At 40.9% G+C, this 20,313-nt stretch overlaps 1 protein-coding gene across 6 annotated transcripts in view; it reads left to right on the top strand.

Moving 5' to 3' along the window:
- The window catches only part of LOC128444636 (unconventional myosin-IXAa), a 136,614-nt gene that overhangs the window by 103,654 nt on the left and 12,647 nt on the right, over nt 1-20,313 (top strand). For 4 of the 6 annotated variants that reach the window (XM_053427208.1, XM_053427207.1, XM_053427206.1 and 1 more), the window contains 23 exons: nt 846-987; nt 2,764-2,959; nt 4,139-4,258; nt 6,746-6,821; nt 7,249-7,392; nt 8,153-8,192; nt 8,315-8,437; nt 8,815-8,895; nt 8,994-9,104; nt 9,509-9,631; nt 9,730-9,879; nt 11,390-11,691; nt 12,274-13,440; nt 13,907-13,991; nt 14,204-14,407; nt 15,246-15,343; nt 15,636-15,739; nt 15,956-16,176; nt 16,972-17,088; nt 17,409-17,597; nt 17,847-17,894; nt 17,996-18,107; nt 19,634-19,695. In XM_053427208.1, coding sequence (XP_053283183.1) covers nt 846-987; nt 2,764-2,959; nt 4,139-4,258; nt 6,746-6,821; nt 7,249-7,392; nt 8,153-8,192; nt 8,315-8,437; nt 8,815-8,895; nt 8,994-9,104; nt 9,509-9,631; nt 9,730-9,879; nt 11,390-11,691; nt 12,274-13,440; nt 13,907-13,991; nt 14,204-14,407; nt 15,246-15,343; nt 15,636-15,739; nt 15,956-16,176; nt 16,972-17,088; nt 17,409-17,597; nt 17,847-17,894; nt 17,996-18,107; nt 19,634-19,695 — 4,015 coding nt within the window. The remainder of the gene's footprint in view (nt 1-845; nt 988-2,763; nt 2,960-4,138; nt 4,259-6,745; nt 6,822-7,248; nt 7,393-8,152; nt 8,193-8,314; nt 8,438-8,814; nt 8,896-8,993; nt 9,105-9,508; nt 9,632-9,729; nt 9,880-11,389; nt 11,692-12,273; nt 13,441-13,906; nt 13,992-14,203; nt 14,408-15,245; nt 15,344-15,635; nt 15,740-15,955; nt 16,177-16,971; nt 17,089-17,408; nt 17,598-17,846; nt 17,895-17,995; nt 18,108-19,633; nt 19,696-20,313) is intronic. The other 2 variants (XM_053427205.1, XM_053427209.1) reach the window with 2 other exon arrangements.

Genomic DNA, 20,313 nt, shown 5'->3' with positions numbered 1-20,313 from the left:
TTCACAGTTAGCAGAGCTCACTGTGCTCCAGGGCCTCTGGAGAAGTGGATTAAGTTACTGCAGGATAGGGGGGTTCATTTGTACAGTAACAGCACCAAGCTATGACCCCCCCCCCCCCCCCCCCCCCCCCGTGGATACACTTGAGGCAGAAATGTGTTTCAGTAGTTGTAGGGAGGAGAGGTTTAGATGACATGAAACAGACACTTAGGAATGTTCCATGCAGCCCAGTTCAACGGTGAATAGGTGAAATAACCATGCACCAAAGGTGGAAACAACAAAACGAATGTATAGTGGGTTAAATCTGAGCTCTTACACTGAGTTTGTGACAGAGCTTGAATCTAAATGTGGATTTGGGAAATGGAGCTGGAGAATTGGACCTGTTATTCACACAAGATGCTCTTGATAAATGAGGGTCATAAGAAAATCTCAGTAAAATAAGAGACAACTCCCCCATTTTGAAATAATTCTTGGGGAGACACTGTTGAGAAAGTTTTGTATATGGTCTATTTATTAGAATCCCCAGCTAGACGAACAATACAATAAAATAGGACCCACCAAGAAATAATTTTTAAAAAACTAGTAAAAACACTAAAATAATCATATCAGTTCTGAGTTTCACAGCTTTTCTTTCAATGGTGTCTTGAAGGAGAATCTATTACTCCATTCTTGATCTACACAGAACAGGTTCATTTGTTTATTGGTAATACCAGCTGACAAGTACTGACTTGATGTGTCAAAGGTCCGTGCACAATGTCTAATGTCCTAAATACATTTTAAATCTTTTTAATATCATTCAGATTCTTTGTGGTTTGAACCTGAGCCTAAAAAAATCCCTGTTGGTCCAGTTTCCCTCAGGCTTCCAATCAGACCTTGCTGGACAAGTTCAAGCGTCAGCATGAAGGAAACAGCTACATCGAGTTCCCTGCTGTCATGGAGCCTGCCTTCATCATCGGACACTACGCTGGTAAAGTCAAGTACAGAGTCAAGGTGAGACACAAGTTCTGGTGAGAATGTCCATCGGTTAAATGTGTGTGTTGCATTTACAGATTCACCAAGTGATACTGCAAACATCCTCTTGGTGGACACCTTGGTGGACATACTATTTCTATAAAGAGATATTTATTAATGTGTACACACAACTGAAACCACAACTCTTTCATTCACCACTGGTGTTTTTCGACGAAAAAATCTCAAAGAGCCGGTTTAAGCACACAGGCCTTGGACTCTGCAGCCGACCTACCTGTTGTTCTGTCGACCTCTTTTTCCAGCCAAATCTAATTCTCTGTTCACCCCCCCAGCTGCGCTTTGATAAGAAGCACATGTGCGGGAATGGGCCGAGCGTATTGTTGTTTGACTCTATAATGTAAATCTGTAACAGTCAGTGGTTGTGGATGTGTATGGGCTCTGTATCCCATATCTACTGAGAGCCAAGGAGTTGTTTGGTGTGAAAAGTGTAGCGAGAGGCGCAGTCGTGAAATGTGTTAGACGTCGGCTCGGTGGTGAGCACACAGCTGACTGGCATCACATGGAGAGAGAAGACGTTCTAGGGTTTAGAGTTTGTTATCAGAGCACAGCTTCGGTCAGAAGATCCAGTTACTGGGAGAAAAGAAGAGGGGATGGTTTCCGCAGTCATATGTGTGGGAGAGAAACATTTCTTGGCCTAATATTTAATGTAAAGAAGTGAAAGACTCGTCTCTTGTGCCAATCATAGATATCAAAGGATCCGTTCAACATTTTGGGAATTAGAGTTAGTGCGGTGCCTGTTGTTGTCTTGCTCGATAATATTACTTACACTGATGAGTCCCCTGCTGTCACTGCTACAGAGCACTGGTTGCCTGTTTATTAAAATGTTATTAATACTGAACGAATTGCACCAAAGTCAATACTGCACTTTCTTTGGCCGTTAACTACAAACATGCCAAGTGTGAAGCTGATATGATTAACGGTTCTCGAGATAAGTGAACCAGATACACACAGAGTATGTCTGTGCTATAAAATAGTGTGGAAAACTCGCACAGCTTTAATTCAAAGTTGTGGTTTTACAGGGGCATTGGAGTTATGGTCTGGGCTACATTGAAGTAGTTGGTGAGCTTTAAGGTGGATTTTATATTCCCTCTAAGCTGTACGTTGAATAGTATCAGAAACTTCCCTCCTTCTTCACCTCTCCGATGAAGGAGGTCTGGGTCCTGCTTCTTCTTCTTTCTTTCTTTTGCATGTGGCATTTATCCAACAGTCAGCGCAGACACATTCAGGAAACATGGATGTTGAGTTGAAGGGATATGCCCTTGTCCGACCATTTGTGTAACCTCCTGATGATCGGACATTCACTTCCATCTGTGATTGGTCATCGTGGAGGAGAGAGATCAGTCGGGGTGTTAACCCTCTTCCTCTGTTTGTTGCTTTTTGCTTTTTGTGTCACAACATTGGGGTAAAAGGAGAAGAAGCTCCTAATCCTCGTGAAATGTTTGCCCGTAATTAGTTTTTGGCAGCAGAATAGTTGTAAATTCTGCTGCCAAATGGCTTTCCACTTACCTCACAATGAAAAGGCTCAGCACCAACAGTAACTTTTGTTTGTTATGATACGTGAATTACATGATTTGACTTGATTTGAGTAACTAATCAGTGAAACAAGTCTGTCTGTGGATGATGTTTCTGTCTATGATGTTGTGATACACACAATATCAATGAGAGGGCATAGAAACCTCTTTACTTCATTATGATGATACAAACATTACAGGATGCACGTGTCTCTCCTTTGCTCAGGACTTCAGGGAGAAGAACACTGACCACATGCGACCCGACGTCGTGGCCTTGCTAAAGAGTAGCAAGAACGCCTTCATCTGTGGTCTGATGGGAATCGACCCCGTGGCGACCTTCCGCTGGGCCGTGCTGCGAGCCTACTTCAGAGCCCTGGTTGGTTTCAGGGAGGCCGGCCGCAGACACACCCACAAAAAAACTGGTGAGCAAAGGTCGATAAACCCAGAATGTGGCAGCAGCCTACTGGAGAAAACCTCAGTCAACTTAGGGAAAAGGGCTCCTGCATGAAACATTATTTTCGATCTAAGTTCATGCATATATTTTGCATTATAAATATTTTTTTATTAATTTTAAATAATTCACTAACAGTCATATTGTATTAGTCAAAATACGTCAGTATGCATTATTATTATTATAATTATTATTATTATACAGCTTTGTGTCATTATATTTGGTGCTTAAACAATGAGTCCATTAATTAGTTAACTAAAAAGGCTCAACACCTGTTCATCATGACTTTTAATGTGAGTGGATTTACTTTTTCTCTATGTTTTATATCATGGTTGGTGGAATAGTTTTGCGTTTTCAAAAAAAACAAATTAAATTTGAGCAGACCGCTTTTCGGTCCAGAAACTTGCAAAGGCACCTTTCTTTTTTCTTTAAAAAAAAAAAAAATTCCACAGTCAATTTATATTTAAAAGAAAGTTCATAATTCATGAAATCTGGCCCTATTTACTCTTTCCATGATTTTAAACCCAAAATACACACAGCATCCCTCCTGTATTTTGTTAGAAATATTAATGACTTTCTTGTTTTGTCCCATCAAATTTTTTAGTGTGGCCGTTTCCCAATAGACGATCTGAACTGAACCACTAAACACCCTCTTGCTGTAAACTAACTGAGATACAATTCATTACTGTAGAGAAAGCTATGCTCTATCCTGTGAGGTCCAAATTCCTGTTTTAACAGGGCCAAGAACAACAGGGTGTGTTTAGGGAGATGTTTAGAGTTGTGCTACTACTGTTAATGATGATGGGGAGGAGGAAGAGGGGTTTCATCTTCTTCTCATGTTTATTTTCATTAAATGGGAAAAATGTTGCAGTGCAGTGTTTGAAAATGTCACCACTGACTTATCTCGGAGGGTTTTGTGTCAGCTTCATCCCTATTTTTGTTTCTGCTCCTCTGCTGCTTTTCTTCCCCCATCACCTTCATTTGCCTTATGTCTCCTCATTCTGTTCCCTTTTTTAATGTTTAGAGAATTTAAATCCATTTGTCCTACATGAAAATACAGATGCTTCATTTCAAACATTAAGTCTCCTTGTCTCTTGCTTTTTTTCTCTCTCTCTCTCTGTCTTTCTCTGTCCCTCTCTTATTATTTTAGCAAACGATGCAGCAGTTCCCTGTACCGTTGTTAAAACTGTCGACAGCTTCAGTTTCCTCCACCACCCGGTTCACCAGAGGAGCCTTGAGATCCTTCAAAGATGCAAAGATGAGAAATACAGTAAGTTCTTCAAAAATCACAAGCCCCTTGGCCCCATGCTATACTTGAATAGTAAAACTTATGGTTAAATTATTTGGACATGGTAGGAAAATGTTTTCACCTTCTAGTTAACAGGGTCCAGTCAAGGTGAAAGCACCTCAGAAAATGTTTCTGCAGAGGACAAACTGAGAGAAAAGCCAAATGTGCCTCTGCTTTATCACTATTCAGTCACAAGTCTTCAAAGTAAGAACACCAATAGTGAAACCATTCCAAATTTTGAAAACACATTACTACAAACATTTGTTTGCATTAATCTTTATCTTAAATGCCGAGAAATTTCCCTCAAAGTTTTGAATGAGCAGGGATAAATACATTTCTTTGAATAACCTATGTTTTATTTAAAATAAATAAACCACAATGGTTATTGTTTTATATTTTTATGACATCTCCATCACCTTGAATATTTTCTTTTTCAATTTCGAGTCGGTGTGTTTATTTTTGATTGATGAAATTATCGCGATATGTTTTTAGGATCAAGAAAGCTACGTATTAATTATTCTTCAAGTAGAATCTGATAACTGAATTTATTTGTATTTGCTGATAGAAACAAATACTTTCCTGTTTTCTTTCACCTGCTCTTAGACAAATGTAACACTTTTTCAAGATTAGTTTGTGTTTTTCGCTGAGCTCATAATCCATTATGAGTAATTCTAATTCTAGAGTAAAAATCCTCATACATGGGCTTTAAAATGGATTTGTTGCCTGTCGATATATATCTGTTGAATTGAGCTGTAGTACAATTATTTTTTTAAACGCTCCCATTCGACATTCCTAAAATCCCAATCAGAAGCTTTTCAAGGAGCTCAATCCAATCAGAGAAATGAATTCAACTTTGTGTCGGAAAAAGCTATTTGTGGTCAAGTTTTGAATAATAGATCTCCTCTGATGTTCAGCCTCAGTGAGCTGGATTTATCACAGCTTTTAAAATAGGACAGTGGTAATCAGACATCTTGGCCTTTCTGTGCGCTGCTCAGACTGAAGGGCAAAGCTTATAAGCAGACTTATCAGCACGGATGAGCGATCAGGCAAATGAATCAGCCCCATGTGGACCAGCAGGGTTTAATGAAGCCCCTGGATTATCTCGATTTTATGCTCATTCTCGATCATGTGTTACTGATAACCATGTGGTTGTGTGCGTGAGTTTGTCATCGTGTGCCTACACTTCTGAGTATGTGTATACATGTTGTGCGTCATTGTGTTTTGTAAAGCAGCTGTTTGCTTTCACGCACATAACTCCACTGAATTACAACAGCTGTCGCCATTGAAACTGATTTTCAAGGAAATTCTCTGGAGATTTAGTGTTAAAGGGAGACTTCACTGATTTCACACACTGGCGTCAGAGTTTTAGTCATGGTTAGTTCCTCTCAGCCTGTTAAAACAGCTGTATGATGTGTGTTGTGGCTCTGGAGGAGCAGTTTTGAGATGCAAATGGAATCCATACAAATTGAAGACATGGGGCTAGAAAGATGTGGTTATTCACCAGACTTGTAGATTCTGATAAAAAGACACCCTGCTATTATTATTATAGGAACTACACACGCATCAATATCAGTCATCCAGGGTATTTTGTAAATAAAAACCTCCAACATCATAGAAATTCAACTCAGCACTGATTAGTCACTCAGTCAGTAGACAAAGCAACAATCACAACTTGCCATGTTAGATCAATACATTGGATTGGTTTAAAAGAGTCCTGTTGTAGATTTGGGAATTATTTCCTGCATAAAGTATGACAAGGTGATTGATACCACCAAAGTTGCCAGACTCCAGGAAGTAGCTGCTCCCAGCCAAGACATAGTCTGGCACATATCCCCTCATAAAACAGCATTAACTGTTTTAATCTAACAATAAATAAGGTATAGTATTCAGTGTGATTCAGAGGTGGTAGTATGTAGGTTCTGTTATATTTGTAGTCTTCCAGTTTCTAAGCTAAGCTAAGCTTTATGCATGCGTGTGTGTGTGCGCGCGTGCCTGTGGGTGTGTGCGTGTGTGTGTTCTAGCAATAAGTTATTGCATAGAAAAAGCAGGGAGTTTAAACTTTAACAAGATAACACTAAGCTTATTAGCTGCTTGTTTTTACATGTAAGGTCTCCATGTGAATTAATGTTCTCCTGTAAAACCACTGAGGTAAAGAACACACACACACACACACACACACACACACACACACACACACACACACACAACACCTTCTATCTTAGTGAGGGCGTTCATTAGCATACTGCAAACCCTCACCTCTTACCCTCGCAATCAAATGCCTAACCCTAATCGTAACCATCTCGACCTAAAACCAACAAACAAAAAAACGACTTGATATGTCAGAGTTTAAGACCCTGTTTGGATTACCTAGCTTCTCCAGGTCATAATGCCTTGACCAATCCATCATGCATTGATCGCTTCACTTCCTTTATTTCTCTTTTTTCTCTCTCCTTGTCTCCTTCCATCCAGGTATCACAAGAAAGAATCCCCGCACTCCTCTGTCAGATCTTCAAGGCACCAACGCCCTGAATGAGAAAGCCAGCTGGTGAGTCAGAGACGATACAAACGATTTTCAGACGAGACTGATATTACATTAGAGTTTAAAAGATCAGAAACTGATTATATCACTGAGTTTGTTTTTTCTTTGACATACACACATAACATCAAGAAGAATATCAACATTCATTCACTTGAGGCTTAAACAGGGACCTGCATAACATCCACTGCAACATTTCTATCACTCTGCTTCATTCTTTAAATAGCAAAGACCTCAACCTCAGATTTTTTTTTATATTGTGGAAAGTTTCAAGACATCCAACATTTACTCTCTCTGATGCATAAAAGAGACTGTCTGGACAGACTAGATTGTCTTGCTCCCTGCTTGAGGTCGTTGACGTGGACAACCTGGATTTTGATGTGAACATTGAATCAAGTTACCTTGTGAGACAAATAGCGGTTTCTCCCTCCTGCAGGGATGGCTATGGCGTTGGCTGCAACGGTCGCAGCTCCAGATCGAGTCGTCTCTCCTCAACAGGAAGTCCCGCCCTGGAGGAGGATGGGATCTTCCTCAACTCGACCAACAGCAAGCTCCTTGAGAGAGCTCATGGTATCCTGATGTGAGTGAGACACACACACGTCGCACCAGTGTTTTACTGTTTATATTGATTCCAATTAGAGCTAAAGCTATTGATTATTTTAGCAACTTTTCCACTGATTAATTGAGTAATTTGACATAAAATTACCTTTGCCTTGTATCCTGCAACTTTGTGGGAAATATAGTTTTGTCAATGTGGACATGCTGTACCTTGTGCGGACAGGTAGAGGCTCGTCTGGATGCCCATGACCACCATTCTCACCTAACCAAACACTAAGCAACCAAATCAGCATGCTAAAAAACACACAAAGAGTACATGTCTACAAAGCTACCAAGACATAGTGACCACATAGCAGTAAATGGTTATAGGAAATTAACAGAGCATTTGTATCGAGGATGTAATTGAATTATTCGAGTAACTTGCAGCCCTAATTCCAACACAGGTACAGGATGTATGTCAGATAATTCAAATATCCAGTTTATCTGCGGGCCTGAGCTAATGGACACGTGGACTCTCGGCTGCAGTGACTAATATTTATGCTGATATCTTTAATACAAGCCCGGAGCTTTTATAACATGCACTTAGCTGTCAGAGAAGGAGGGATTGTGTTTAAGGGGGAAATGCACAGGAGAAAATCACATGGATACCCTGAGTTTGTCAAATGAAAGAATGTCACATTGTAATTATCTTTTTAAATTGGACAGTTATGTGCAGACTGTTCACTTTTCCATGAAGTTTATATTTACTATCTGCTAATGAAGAAAACTTGTCTCACCTCTAGGAGAAACAAAAACTGCAAAGGCAAACCGGCCCTTCCCAAGGTAAGACACAAACCTGGCAAAAGAATGAAGCATTTCTACAGACACTATCTAAAATCTGTATCTATACAAGAATAAATACGTCAATAAACTGATCCATTGAATATGTCACTTTCCATGTGCAGCACTTGTTGGACGTCAAGTCCCTGCGCTACCTGAGCAGTGTGACGCTGCACGACCGCATCACCAAGTCTCTGCTTCACCTGCACAAGAAGAAGAAGCCGCCAAGCATCAGTGCACAGTTCCAGGTCAGTGCTGCTGTCGCCCTCTGCTGGAGAATCAGAGCATTACAACAACATCTGTGACACAGCAAATGCAGTATTTGCAAAAATACAAAAAATGTCATGAATATTGTACACATAGAAGTTATTTTACACACTCCTAATATAAGGAGATTTATTTAGAAGCTGCTGACTCAATGTTGATGCTTTGTTTTTATGCTTTTATCCCTTTTTGTTTTGTCATCTATGATGATAAGGTGATTTAGGGTTGAATCTTAATTTGTAAATTAAGCTTTTTTTTATTTTTTAGAAGACAATCTTTTTAACATATTAACCTATAACATCAATTAACTTCCTTGATATCATTTGGTGGAGGATGTGACATCAGTTGTTTGTGTTTGCAGGCTTCCCTCAATAAGCTGATGGAGACGCTCGATCAGTCGGAGCCGTATTTCGTGAAGTGTATTCGATCCAACGCTGAGAAGGTAACTTCTGCTGCTGAGGAACAGAGCTTCTGGTTATGAGTAGCGGTTGATTCTTCTTCTTCCTCCTCAAATTGACCCTCTCTCTGTCTCTCTCTCAGCTGCCATTGCGTTTCAATGACACTCTGGTGCTCAGACAACTCAGATACACAGGGATGCTGGAAACTGTCCGCATCCGCCAATCAGGATACAGCATCAAGTACACCTTCCAGGTAACCCTGTCCTTCTGCAGTGTACCATTAAGCAGATCTGCAGTCAGTGTTGCTGTATTATTTAATGGTAGCATTGTGTCATCATGCAGTGATGAGGATGGCTATTGAATGAAGATACAGTTCTATGCAATTTCTCGTGCAGATATATTTGTGTTTGCTTATCATTGTGCAGCTTTCTTGTGCTTTGGATATTGTACTGTACGTTTTGTCTTAGCACTGTGTGTAAGTGCTCTTAGTGCGACTGAAAACATGAGTCAAACTTTTAGTAATTTGACAAGATGTTGAGATTCACAGTTATAAATCTACTGAGAATAGGATATTTTATTTTAGAAACATTTATTCGTTTATTCATGATTTATGAATATAATGAAATGTGGCCTCACTGTATCTAAACCACCTTGCAGGACTTTGTGCGTCACTTCCATGTGCTGCTGCCTCGAGGCACGAACCCAACCAAGTCAGGTATCAGGGAGTTCTTCAGACAGATCCATCTGCTGCCTTCTGGGTATCAAGTGGGCAACACAATGGTATGAATAATGGAAACCACTTCATCACTTTTTTTTGTTGGAGTGAAACACTATATGTTTGAGACTGTGACAAATCCAAATGTTCCTTCATGATGCAGGTGTTCCTGCGGGAGGTGGAGCGACAGCGACTTCAGACCCTCCTCCATCAGGAGGTGCTGCGGCGAATCGTCATGCTGCAGCGCCGCTTCAGGGGCGTGCTGGAGCGGAAGCACTTTGTCGACATGAGACGAGCAGCTTGTGCCATCCAGGTGAGCTTGTGTTGACTACTGTAAATGTTCCATGAATCAACTTTTCCTCTAAGTTTCCTCTTAGAGTTTCCTCTACTCAACATTTCAGGAGTCCATAAGGAAGACTAAGCCATCAGCATCCAGTGATTAATAGGTCTTCACTCTCTTTAAATGTGGTGATTAGATAGGACTTAGTTTCTACTTATTGCTCCAGTTTTAACTGCTCCGACCTCTGTAGCAGTTTAACATCTCACCTTGCTGCAGTGAAGGTGGACGACAGCCTTGAAACTTGAAACAGGAGTGGGCAGCAAAAACCTGGAAAAGAAATCTTTTTTTCCCCCAAGAAAGGTCAATTATATTGATACTAGTTCTAATAATTATATCATAAAAACTTATATCAATCAGGTTTCTATAAATTCTTCATGACTTTTAACTGCAACACATTTTTAGATCTGACTGGTGATCGGTTGAAAATTGGTTGAAATTCTGTAGTTTCTGTGCCTGTAGTTTTCAGCTGCACAGGAAATGTATGTTTCAAAGTGATGCAAAGATCAACAGCTAAATATCAGCTAACTTGAGGGAATAATGAGGAAAGTTTAACATAAATTAGCTGGAAAATATGGGACCCATAAAATATGGCATCACCAAAATGTATTCTTCAGGCATGAATGAACATATTTGTCGGCAAAATGATATATAGCAATTTAAACAATTACATTAAAGAGCAATTATATTTTCTGTATTTGGATATACAGAATTCAGACTAAAGATATTTAATTTAAGTCAAGTCAAGCTAGTTGAGAAGAAACAGGGAGAGAAATGAAATGGTTGAAGGGCTCACAGAGGAAAATAAATCACTGCTGGTATGTTTTTTCTGGACGAGCACTCGGAGGGGAGCTGTCCAAATCTTTGTCAAAGAAAACAAACCCAGTCCGTCCAGAAACAGTAAAACGCTGATCAAGAGCCAGTGAAGCACAGATAGCATTTAGCAGCAGGATAATTTAGTGAAACACATATAAACTGTTAACTGTCGAAGGTCTTAAATATGTAATATTTTTCCATTAAAAGCTTTTAATTTAGAAAGTTTGATTATGAAGAAAAGTTTTTGAATTGGAAAGAAATGAAGCTATTTTGAAGGTCAAATTAAAATTGACAAGGTTTCCTGAGCTTCTTTCAATTTCTTTAAAACCTTCCTGTGAAGTTTACCAGATGCAGGTGCCAGATAAGGCAGTCGTACTGCGTCACGATGTCCTGACAAACACTTTCCACGAATAACAAAATATCAAATTTCACAAACTTCACTTCAACTTTTTTGGGTGTTCCCTAAAGTTGGTGACGTGTCCCCCGAGCAGGAGGTGAGATATTTGTAGGAGAGCTGGAAATTATACATTTTCCTTTTAAATGTATATTTTCTACCAAAAATCCATAAATCATTTCTATGATAGTGAAAGTTGTAAAACTGGTCTAAAGGCAGCTTGTTTTTCCACTCACAGTAACAAAAAACATTCTCTCCTCTCCTTTTATTCTGCAGCGATGGTGGCGACGCTGCCTCCTCAACCAATCCACCATGGACTTCACTATTGAGGAGGGGGCTGCGGTTTGTCTGCAGGCGGCCTGGAGGAGCTACACGGAGCGCAGGAAGTTCCTGCAGTGGCGAGAGGCCGCCGTCATCATTCAGAGGAGCTGGAGAAACTGCCGCCACCGCAGAACTTTGGCAGCTGTAATGGTTCAAGCAGCCTGGAGGGGATTCAGAGAGAGGAGCCGCTACTGTCGGACGTACAGGGCCGTGACGCAGCTGCAGACGACGGGCAGAGGATACCTGGCTCGACACAGGTGAATGGCAGAGCTTTTCTTATACAGAAAGATCACACATGCAAACAAACGTCTAAAGAGTAAGACATAGAAGCATGGAAAGATCTGGATCTACCTGTTTAAACAGAATCTATAAGTTCCTGTGACATATTCATTAATTCACTCTTATTTAGTTGTTGATATGTAGCACTGATTCTTGAGAAGTGGGACAAAACAGGATCAAATGTTGAAAACAATCAAACCTGAAGCTCCGTTAAATTAAACTACATGTATGTATCTACCATGTACAAAGCTATGGGCTTTGATACACACCCCCCAAATGTGACAAAGGACAAAGATTTGAATTTGTAGTCATGGAAACATTTATAAACCAGTGGAGCACATACCTCATAGATACTGGATCAGCCCCCTGATCTGGATCCACTTCAAGTGTAAAGAGTTCTTCCCTGACCCATAATACATCCTTCTACATAGTAACCTAATCTCCTTGGCAGATGTGATAAAATGTGTGGGTGTTTGTTCTCAGAATTAATTATAAAACCCTGTTGGTGTATGAAATGTTCTGTTTCCTGTTTATTTTTAATGACACGCTTCTGTCTTCAGGTTCAGAGAATTGAAGAAGCAGCATGAAAGACAGCGACTCAATGGCCACTCATCTGCAGAGATGGATGCAGGAACCACGGAGGAGCTAACCACATCAGGACAGGAGAGTAATGTCCAGGACGTCTCTTCAGAGCTCTCTGAAGACCACAAGACTGTTCTGTTCGGTGTGGGAGAGACAGAAAGAGGAGAGGACTCGGAGCGAAGCAGGAGCATGGATGAGATGAGCCACAAGAACCGGTCGAAACGAGAGAGCAGACGGATGAGAGAGTTGGAGCAGGCTCAGTTCAGCCTGAAGCTTCTGAGGGTCCGCACCACTAGTGTAGGAGGTCCTGCTCAGGAGGACTCGGTCCCTGACAGCGGCACCTCTCAGCTGGAGGAGCATCACAGACACTCTCCCCGAGGATCCCCAGGTAGTCAAGGAAGCTTTGAATTCCTCAGTGTAGAAGACATGGAGGCTGAAGGCTCTGCACCCCAAGACCAACCCCAAGCTCGTGATATACAACTACAAGAGGAGCAGAGAGATCCAAACCATAATGAAAAACCTCTGTCCGAGGGTCCCAGGGCAACATTTTATATCGCTTCTGACCAAAGTCCAGTTCATGAACCAAAATCCGAAAGTCCCAGCAAATCTTACAAAGAGAGAAGGGAGTCTACGTCTCGGAGGCCAGTTGTGGTTTTAATCAGTATGCAGAAGGAAAGCCCTGTGGATGAGGAGGAGCTGCCGGCAGCCCAAATCCCAGAAAGAGATCCTCAAACAGGAGCAGCATCATCCACTTCTCAAACGACTCCCTCTGTAGGCCTGGAGGTGGGATCAGAAATCGAGCCGGCTCCCGGGACTGCTCCCCTGGTCACAAGAGATGTAAACGGGGTGGATAAGTCCTTTAAGGTCCCCTCTCCAACTGCTCTGGGGTCAAGTCCAGACGTAGCAGGGCTTAGCTCCTCAGAGGTGGACATCCAGATCGTCCTGGAGCCCAAGCCTGCCATTCTCCATGGTCAGCAGGAAAGGAGTGTGGTACAGCCGGCGCAGGAGGCTCCCAGCACGATCCTGGACACCAAACCTCCCAAAGCCCAGAAGAAGAGCTCAGCCCAGACTGTGATTGTGAACATGCTTGAGAAACCGTCTGCCACAGTGTTCTCTCCACCCAGACGCAAACTTCCATTCTCCAAGTAAGTCCACCATCATCCGGAAGGATGTAAGTCATTTATTTATCAAAGTGCATTGTGGCTTAAAGTGTAACTTCACCCTTCACTTTTGACTGGAAATTCAAAAACGGCCTTTAGAACCCAGTTGACTCTGCTTAGGCATTGGCCCTTCAAAGTTTAAAACAGTAGGTTTTTTATGAATCTGTTAAGAAAAGAAAAGTAATATTAAAATCAGCATTTATGTATGTAATTAATCAAAAAAATAGTTACAGCTAAACACATTAATCCAAGGAATTTTTATTTCGCTCAGAAAATCCAAGACATTTTTTCTTATGTAATGTATATTCTACTGTGTGTATATGTATATTCTGCTTACTCTCCCAAGATAAAGCTTTAAATGAGGCCGTTCTTTACAGCTATTGCTCTGTTTAAAAATAGATTTGCGACTCTATGTATTGTTAATGAATTAACATCAAGTCCTACGTTGCAGGTCAGATAAGGACTTGGTGAACCAGGAAAGATCTCTAGCCATGTTCAGAGACGACTCCAAATCTGCTGGGTCCAGAAACAGAGAGGTAGGACGCACAAGTGTGTTTGAGCACGCCCATGAATACACACGTATTTACACATGCGCACACACACACACACACACACACACACACACACACACACACACACACACACACACACACACACACACACACACACACACACACACACACACACACACACACACACACACAGATAAAGTGGCAGCTGACCTGATGTTCATGTGGTTGCCTGGAAGCAGGTTGGCCGTCCAGGCCCCAAAAAGAAAGCTAGAATGTCCCGGACACGCTCCGACTTCCTCACCCGCTGTAACTCTGAGGGGGCAACCCAGTCGGACGACGACGACGAGTACTACACCCCCGCCCTCTCCCACACGCTGCCCCCCTCCCTGTCCCTCCCACACGCCCACCCTGAGACGGACTGTCACAGTGACTCAGAGATGGTAAAAAAACAGATTTCCAGAGGTCCCTTGACCTCCGAACTAGTTTCCTGTCCACTCCGCCGTGCACCCGCCCGCCTCCCACCTTCTTCTCACGTGGACCTGGCCGAGCAGCTGAGGAGGAGCTTTTTAACACTGCTAACTCCACTTGTACTGGATTGTTTCACTGCTGATGAGCAGACACGTGTTTCTTCGCTTCACTCCAACAGGCCGTCACCATGCTAGGTCCATAGTGAAAACTTTAGCACGTCACTCTGAAAGCTGTTGTTTTTCAAATCGGCCCAAATAGGGCTGTCAACTCTCGGCTTCATTTCCCTCTCTGTCTCAAGAATGCATCTGCTTTTAAAGGGATGCAATATTTTGCAGTTTATTCCATATTTTCCTTCAGTAACAACACAAACCTAAAAAACATTTTCACTATGTATTTGCATGTTGGAGTCATTCAAACCTCTCACTAACGATGACATTTTCTAACAGGATCCTAGAGCATGACTTCTATTCGTCTCGCTCACTCACTCAGCATCATTCTCTGATACTGATCTGATCTGACGCTGATTTCTTCAATCTCTTCTGATTGCGTAGAATTACTAGGATCAGAATATTAAGTGATGTTGGATAATGAATTTTTGGAACGCATTAGTCTCTAAAGTAATTGTTCATAATGAATGTATCAATGTGGTTCACATAGTCCAACTAGTCTGTGTTAAAAAGCTAAATGTTGCTAAATCTATCATCAAAACTTCAGCATCCTGGACAAGTTTGAAACCTGCCTGAGCCTCCTCAGCTAAATGAAATGATTTTTTATTTGTGTTTGACTCGGTTGTTGTTCTCTGCTCTCCAGTCTTCTCATAAAGACCAGAAGAAGATCCATAAGACCATGTCATCGGGAGACCTGGGCAAGGTTGAGGTCCTGAGGAAAACCTCCAGTCACGATGGAAGGTAGATAATAAATAGATAAATAAAAAATGTACTCTGAAAACCCTCCTCCTCCTGATAACTTCAGTAACACAAAATTGTTTGTGTTAAATGTAAAAAACTCAGGCTGTTCTTGAGATATTGCGTTAAAAAGAAAGGAACAGACTGAAAACAGAATGTCTCTGGCTACTGTCTGTCACTGCCTTGTAGGAATAAGAATGCTGAATGACCAATGTGACCTTGCAAAGTGACACGATATGTTTGAATTGCACAGGTTTTTTTCTTTTGGTGAACATCATCTGTGTTTGTCCTTCAGCAGGATGAGAGGAAAGATGCGATTCTGGAGTAAGACGAAGCACGGAGAGAAAAAACTGTCACGAGAGAAGCAGGCGAGCAGGAGTGAAGCAGGAGAGACACATGGTAAAAAACAAATACTGTCTATAGCTTTGAGATCCAGAGACACACATACACAGTACACTAAAATACACAAACACAAATTGTCCCAGAGCGAAGAGCATAAATTTGCCCTACAGATAAATTGGAGTTTTGGTGGCCCTTCTCCTGAAGTCATGAGCAGAGACCGAAAGACTACATACATTTTCGTCAAATAATTTGTCCTCGATCTTTGTCCCCCAGAAGACCCCTCTCTCCTGCACAGTCTTGACCTTGAGGCGGCTTCTGCAACGGGGGTCAGGGACAGTAAGGAGAGCAAGGAGCTGTCTCCTAAAATGAGACGACGTCGCAGTGTGAAGATCAGCAGCATCACCCTGGAGCCCGCCCAGTGGCAGAACGACGCCCTGCACATCCTCACGTCGGCTCACGACTACCGCAGCATGAACGACTTTCTAATGAAGAAGGTGAGAGGCTAAACCTTCAAGCATACGCACATACAGGATTACACACACACACACACAATAGGGACTGTTCCTCCGCTATGATTATTTTGGTTCTTCTGATTTTTGTTTTCCTGACTCTTTATCGTGGCCTCGGGTACTTTTAAAGGCGCAATATATTCACTTTTATTTTTATAACAATAATTTATTCCTTTTTTTTCTTAAAGGATCTGTTCCTCACAATTTGATAATCACAGTTCTTGTTTAACTTGTCCATATTTTCCTCTTCCTCAATAAACTGGAAGTTAAGAGACTTGGGTTTGATGAGCTTCCAGCATCAATCATCAAATCCAGAATAAAGAATCACAGCGTGGCCAGGGATGAACCAGATTGCCAGGGACAATATTTCTGGTAATTTCTCAGTGCAGTGAGCCCCCAAAATCAAGAACCATGAATTATTCTCTGGGAAATCAAGGACATCATAATTTTAAAGGAAGATCTGGATCCATATCAAATGAATCTGGATCTTCCTTGGGTCATGCCCCACCCCTCCAACAGTTTTTTTTTTACTTTTCCATCTAAAAAAACAAACAAATGGACAGGGCTGAAAGCATATCCTCCTTGGCGGAGGTAATTATCTCAAGACATATCTGAGAACAGGAAATGTGTGGGTTTGTAAATGCCATCGAGCACCATGATCCAATCAGGGAGCCTATCAAGTCCTAGATGTTGTTTCCAAAGTTAGAGAATTGTAGCAGCTTGTTATTGTGATGAAAATCCCAAATATTCAGTTTACCTGGAGTGTATTTGTTTCTCTAGATCGCTGACCTGGATTCTGAGGATGGTAAGAAGGACACCATGGTGGATGTCGTGTTCAAGAAGGCGCTGAAGGAGTTCAGGATCAACATCTTCAACTCGTACTCCACTGCTCTGGCTGTAAGTCCTCACTGCTCTTTTCCCTTTGTCTGTTTTCACCTGCTTCAAACAGAACAGGATCAGTGAAATAAGGAAACTTTCAATCACACAAAAGTGTACTGAATAATATTTGGATACTTCGCTGAGGTTGTCTAATCCATTTAAGATGTTTTGTACCACTTTGTTCACACCAACCTGACATCACATGGCTGAAATAAACTGACATATCTAAATCATAAAAAGAAAACTCTTGGCTGGCAAACATAACTGATGCTTAGCTGACCTTCATGCAAACTATAAGTTCTGTCTTCTTCTTTCCTTTCCTTTGCCCTCCCACCCAGATGGATGATGGGAAGAGCATCCGTTACAAGGATCTTTATGCCTTGTTTGAGCACATCCTGGAGAAGACCATGCGTCTGGAGCAGAGAGACTGGAGCGAGTCACCGGTGAAGGTGTGGGTCAACACCTTTAAGGTCTTCCTGGATGAATTCATGACTGAGTACAAGCCCATGGAGGGAACCATCGGCAGGGTAAGATGCAAAAAAACAGATGGATGGATGAAAAGAAAACTGGAAATACTTTTTAATGATGCAAAAAATACAGGTCTATGTCTTCATCTGGTGGGATTTGAACAGGTTCATCTATCTCTTAGAATCTTAGAGTTATCATTTACCAGTTTTCCTAAAATCCTTACTGTAAATTCCAAAAATATAGGGCTCTTTATTTATTTTTTATTATTTATATGAAACAAAACCAAATTAACAAATGTATCTTTCCAGGCTCCTAAACGTGAGCGCAAGAAGTCGAGGAAGAAGGAAACTGACATTGTGAGTTTAGCAACTTTTTGCTAAATTAAATTGTTGGGAATAAATACAATTCATTTCTTAAATTCATCTGATCTGACTAGTGACTCTACTGCCCCCTGCAGGTGGAAGAACACAATGGCCACATCTTCAAGTCCACCCAGTACAGCATCCCCACTTACTGCGAGTACTGCTCCTCCCTCATCTGGATGATGGACCGAGCCTGCGTCTGCAAACGTGAGGATTGGAAAAACACACACACAAACTTAGAAATATATATACATAAAAATATTGTGGTCACATCAGGAACTGTATACTTTGCACACTACTTAAAAGCATTAATGATATCCGCTAATGATGCGTATACAGATATGTGTGTTGTCAAAACTTTCTATATAAAGCTAAGAATCATGACAAAAAAGCTCAAAAAATCTACATGACAGTTCCTGCAACCAGCACATGGATCTTTTTATTTCTGCATTGTTACATTTATAACACAGCCCTTTGATTGATCCTCAAAGTAAGATAAAATGAGATCAAAAAAGTCTTTGCAATATCTTGGTTAAGTGCAATATACTGTTCATAGAACTACACAACTTCCTCATATGTGTATGTCTGTATTTATTAGTAGTCACACAATGGAGAGATATTTTAATCAACAGTTTACCTTGAACTTTTCCAGGTTTTCTTCTGTCTGGTAGAGTTGGACTGAACAAATTAGAGTCAAGACAATAAATTCAACATTGTCCATTTTATCCCCATCAAACTATTTATGGTGTTAAACAGCATTCTGAACACACTGAAAATAATTGTTACTTCAACAAGCCAGTAAAGTAAATACTTGATGAAGGTTTTAGCTGCAATGTGTTTTACTTTTACTGTTTGATGTAGTCATGGAATATAGAACGTAATGAAGTTGAAAAACGATTCTGTAAAAGAGTCCTGATATAAAAAATGTTTCACTTTAAAATATCACAATGTGTGTGTTTCAAATTGTGTCAGACATTGTTCGAAGAAGATGTGTAAATTGACATGTTTGTGGAAGCCAAACTCTCCACAATGCTATTGCAACAAAATCATGATGATATCATATTCTTTGGTAAAGACATTTATGGACACAAAGGATTTGTATAAAGGGTTTCTATTTTATGATTTTATCTATATTTTATTAATATTATTATGATTTATTATTAGTTTAGATTTATTTAGATTTGCACTTTAGGTATTTAGCGTAAAAGCAGATCGAGAAGTCTGCCCAATGAAACACACGCACAGACGCATACACGCACACAACCAGCACTTAACACCTAACTCACTTACCCAGAGGCACTCACGCCCTTGTGTGTCGTGTGAGTATGTTTTTTTCAACTCAAACAACATATCACAGCCCCTCCTAGTTTTGTCTCACACACACACACACACACACACACACACACACACACACACACACACACACACACACACACACACACACACACACACACACACACACACACACGCACACACACACACTGCACTCATACTCACAGAACTCACACACAAAATTTGATAAAACCTCCTGCTCCTTTCATGAATCATTACTCTGTCTAGTTCCAAAGCTCCATCTGCACATTGAGAGGTTGGACATCACGTCCAAACTCTCTCTCTTCCGTTCACCTGACCGAGTGTTTGGAGTCGTGACTGCTGCTGTTGTTGCAGTGGTTGTTGTGTGACGAGGCTGGACAAATGTCATCAGTCTGATTGTGTTGTCTTGTTGTCTGCAGTGTGTCGTTACGCCTGCCACAGGAAGTGCTGCACCAGGATGACGACCAAGTGCAGTAAAAAGGTAGGCAGAGGTCTTTTTGTTCACTATCTTCATGGTGTTGAAATATACAGACATCGCAGAACATAACTAAATCTAGACGATTCAGTTTTTATGACTTCTTAATTAACTTTGTGATGCAATATTGTCAAACCGAATGAAAAAATATTATGATATCATTTAAATGTAAAATTTCCACATAAGAAAAAACCATAATGATGAAAGAAAATCTTTAAAAATGAATTAAAAAAAGAACCAGGTATGCAAAGTGCATAAAGACTTAAAGCTGTAACTTCCACAAAGTACTGAATTAGGTGCCTGACTATTTCTGTAAATGAGATTTGAGGTGTAATAGGTTTTCAATGACAGATAAATTGGACAAAAATACTCAAACAACGCATCTTCAAGAAAAAAAGTTCAATAGTGGCTGATCAATCAAGACCACCATCATCAAAATGTATTTAATTTCAGTAATTTCAAGAAGTTCTATTTGTCTGGCTCCATTCTGGGACCTCCCTACTCTGTCATGAGCCTGCATGGGTAGTGAGCAGCATCAATGAGAACACATGACGATCATTAGGTCACATTCAGTATGAGAAGGAGGTGCAGGGGGTGACTGACATGCTCCTGTGCTCACTTACC

Source organism: Pleuronectes platessa, chromosome 7 (assembly GCF_947347685.1).
Source record: "Pleuronectes platessa chromosome 7, fPlePla1.1, whole genome shotgun sequence".
NCBI classification, from domain to species: Eukaryota; Metazoa; Chordata; class Actinopteri; order Pleuronectiformes; family Pleuronectidae; genus Pleuronectes; species Pleuronectes platessa.
Note: the sequence above shows the minus strand (reverse complement) of the source record. Positions and strands in the feature narration are given on the sequence as shown.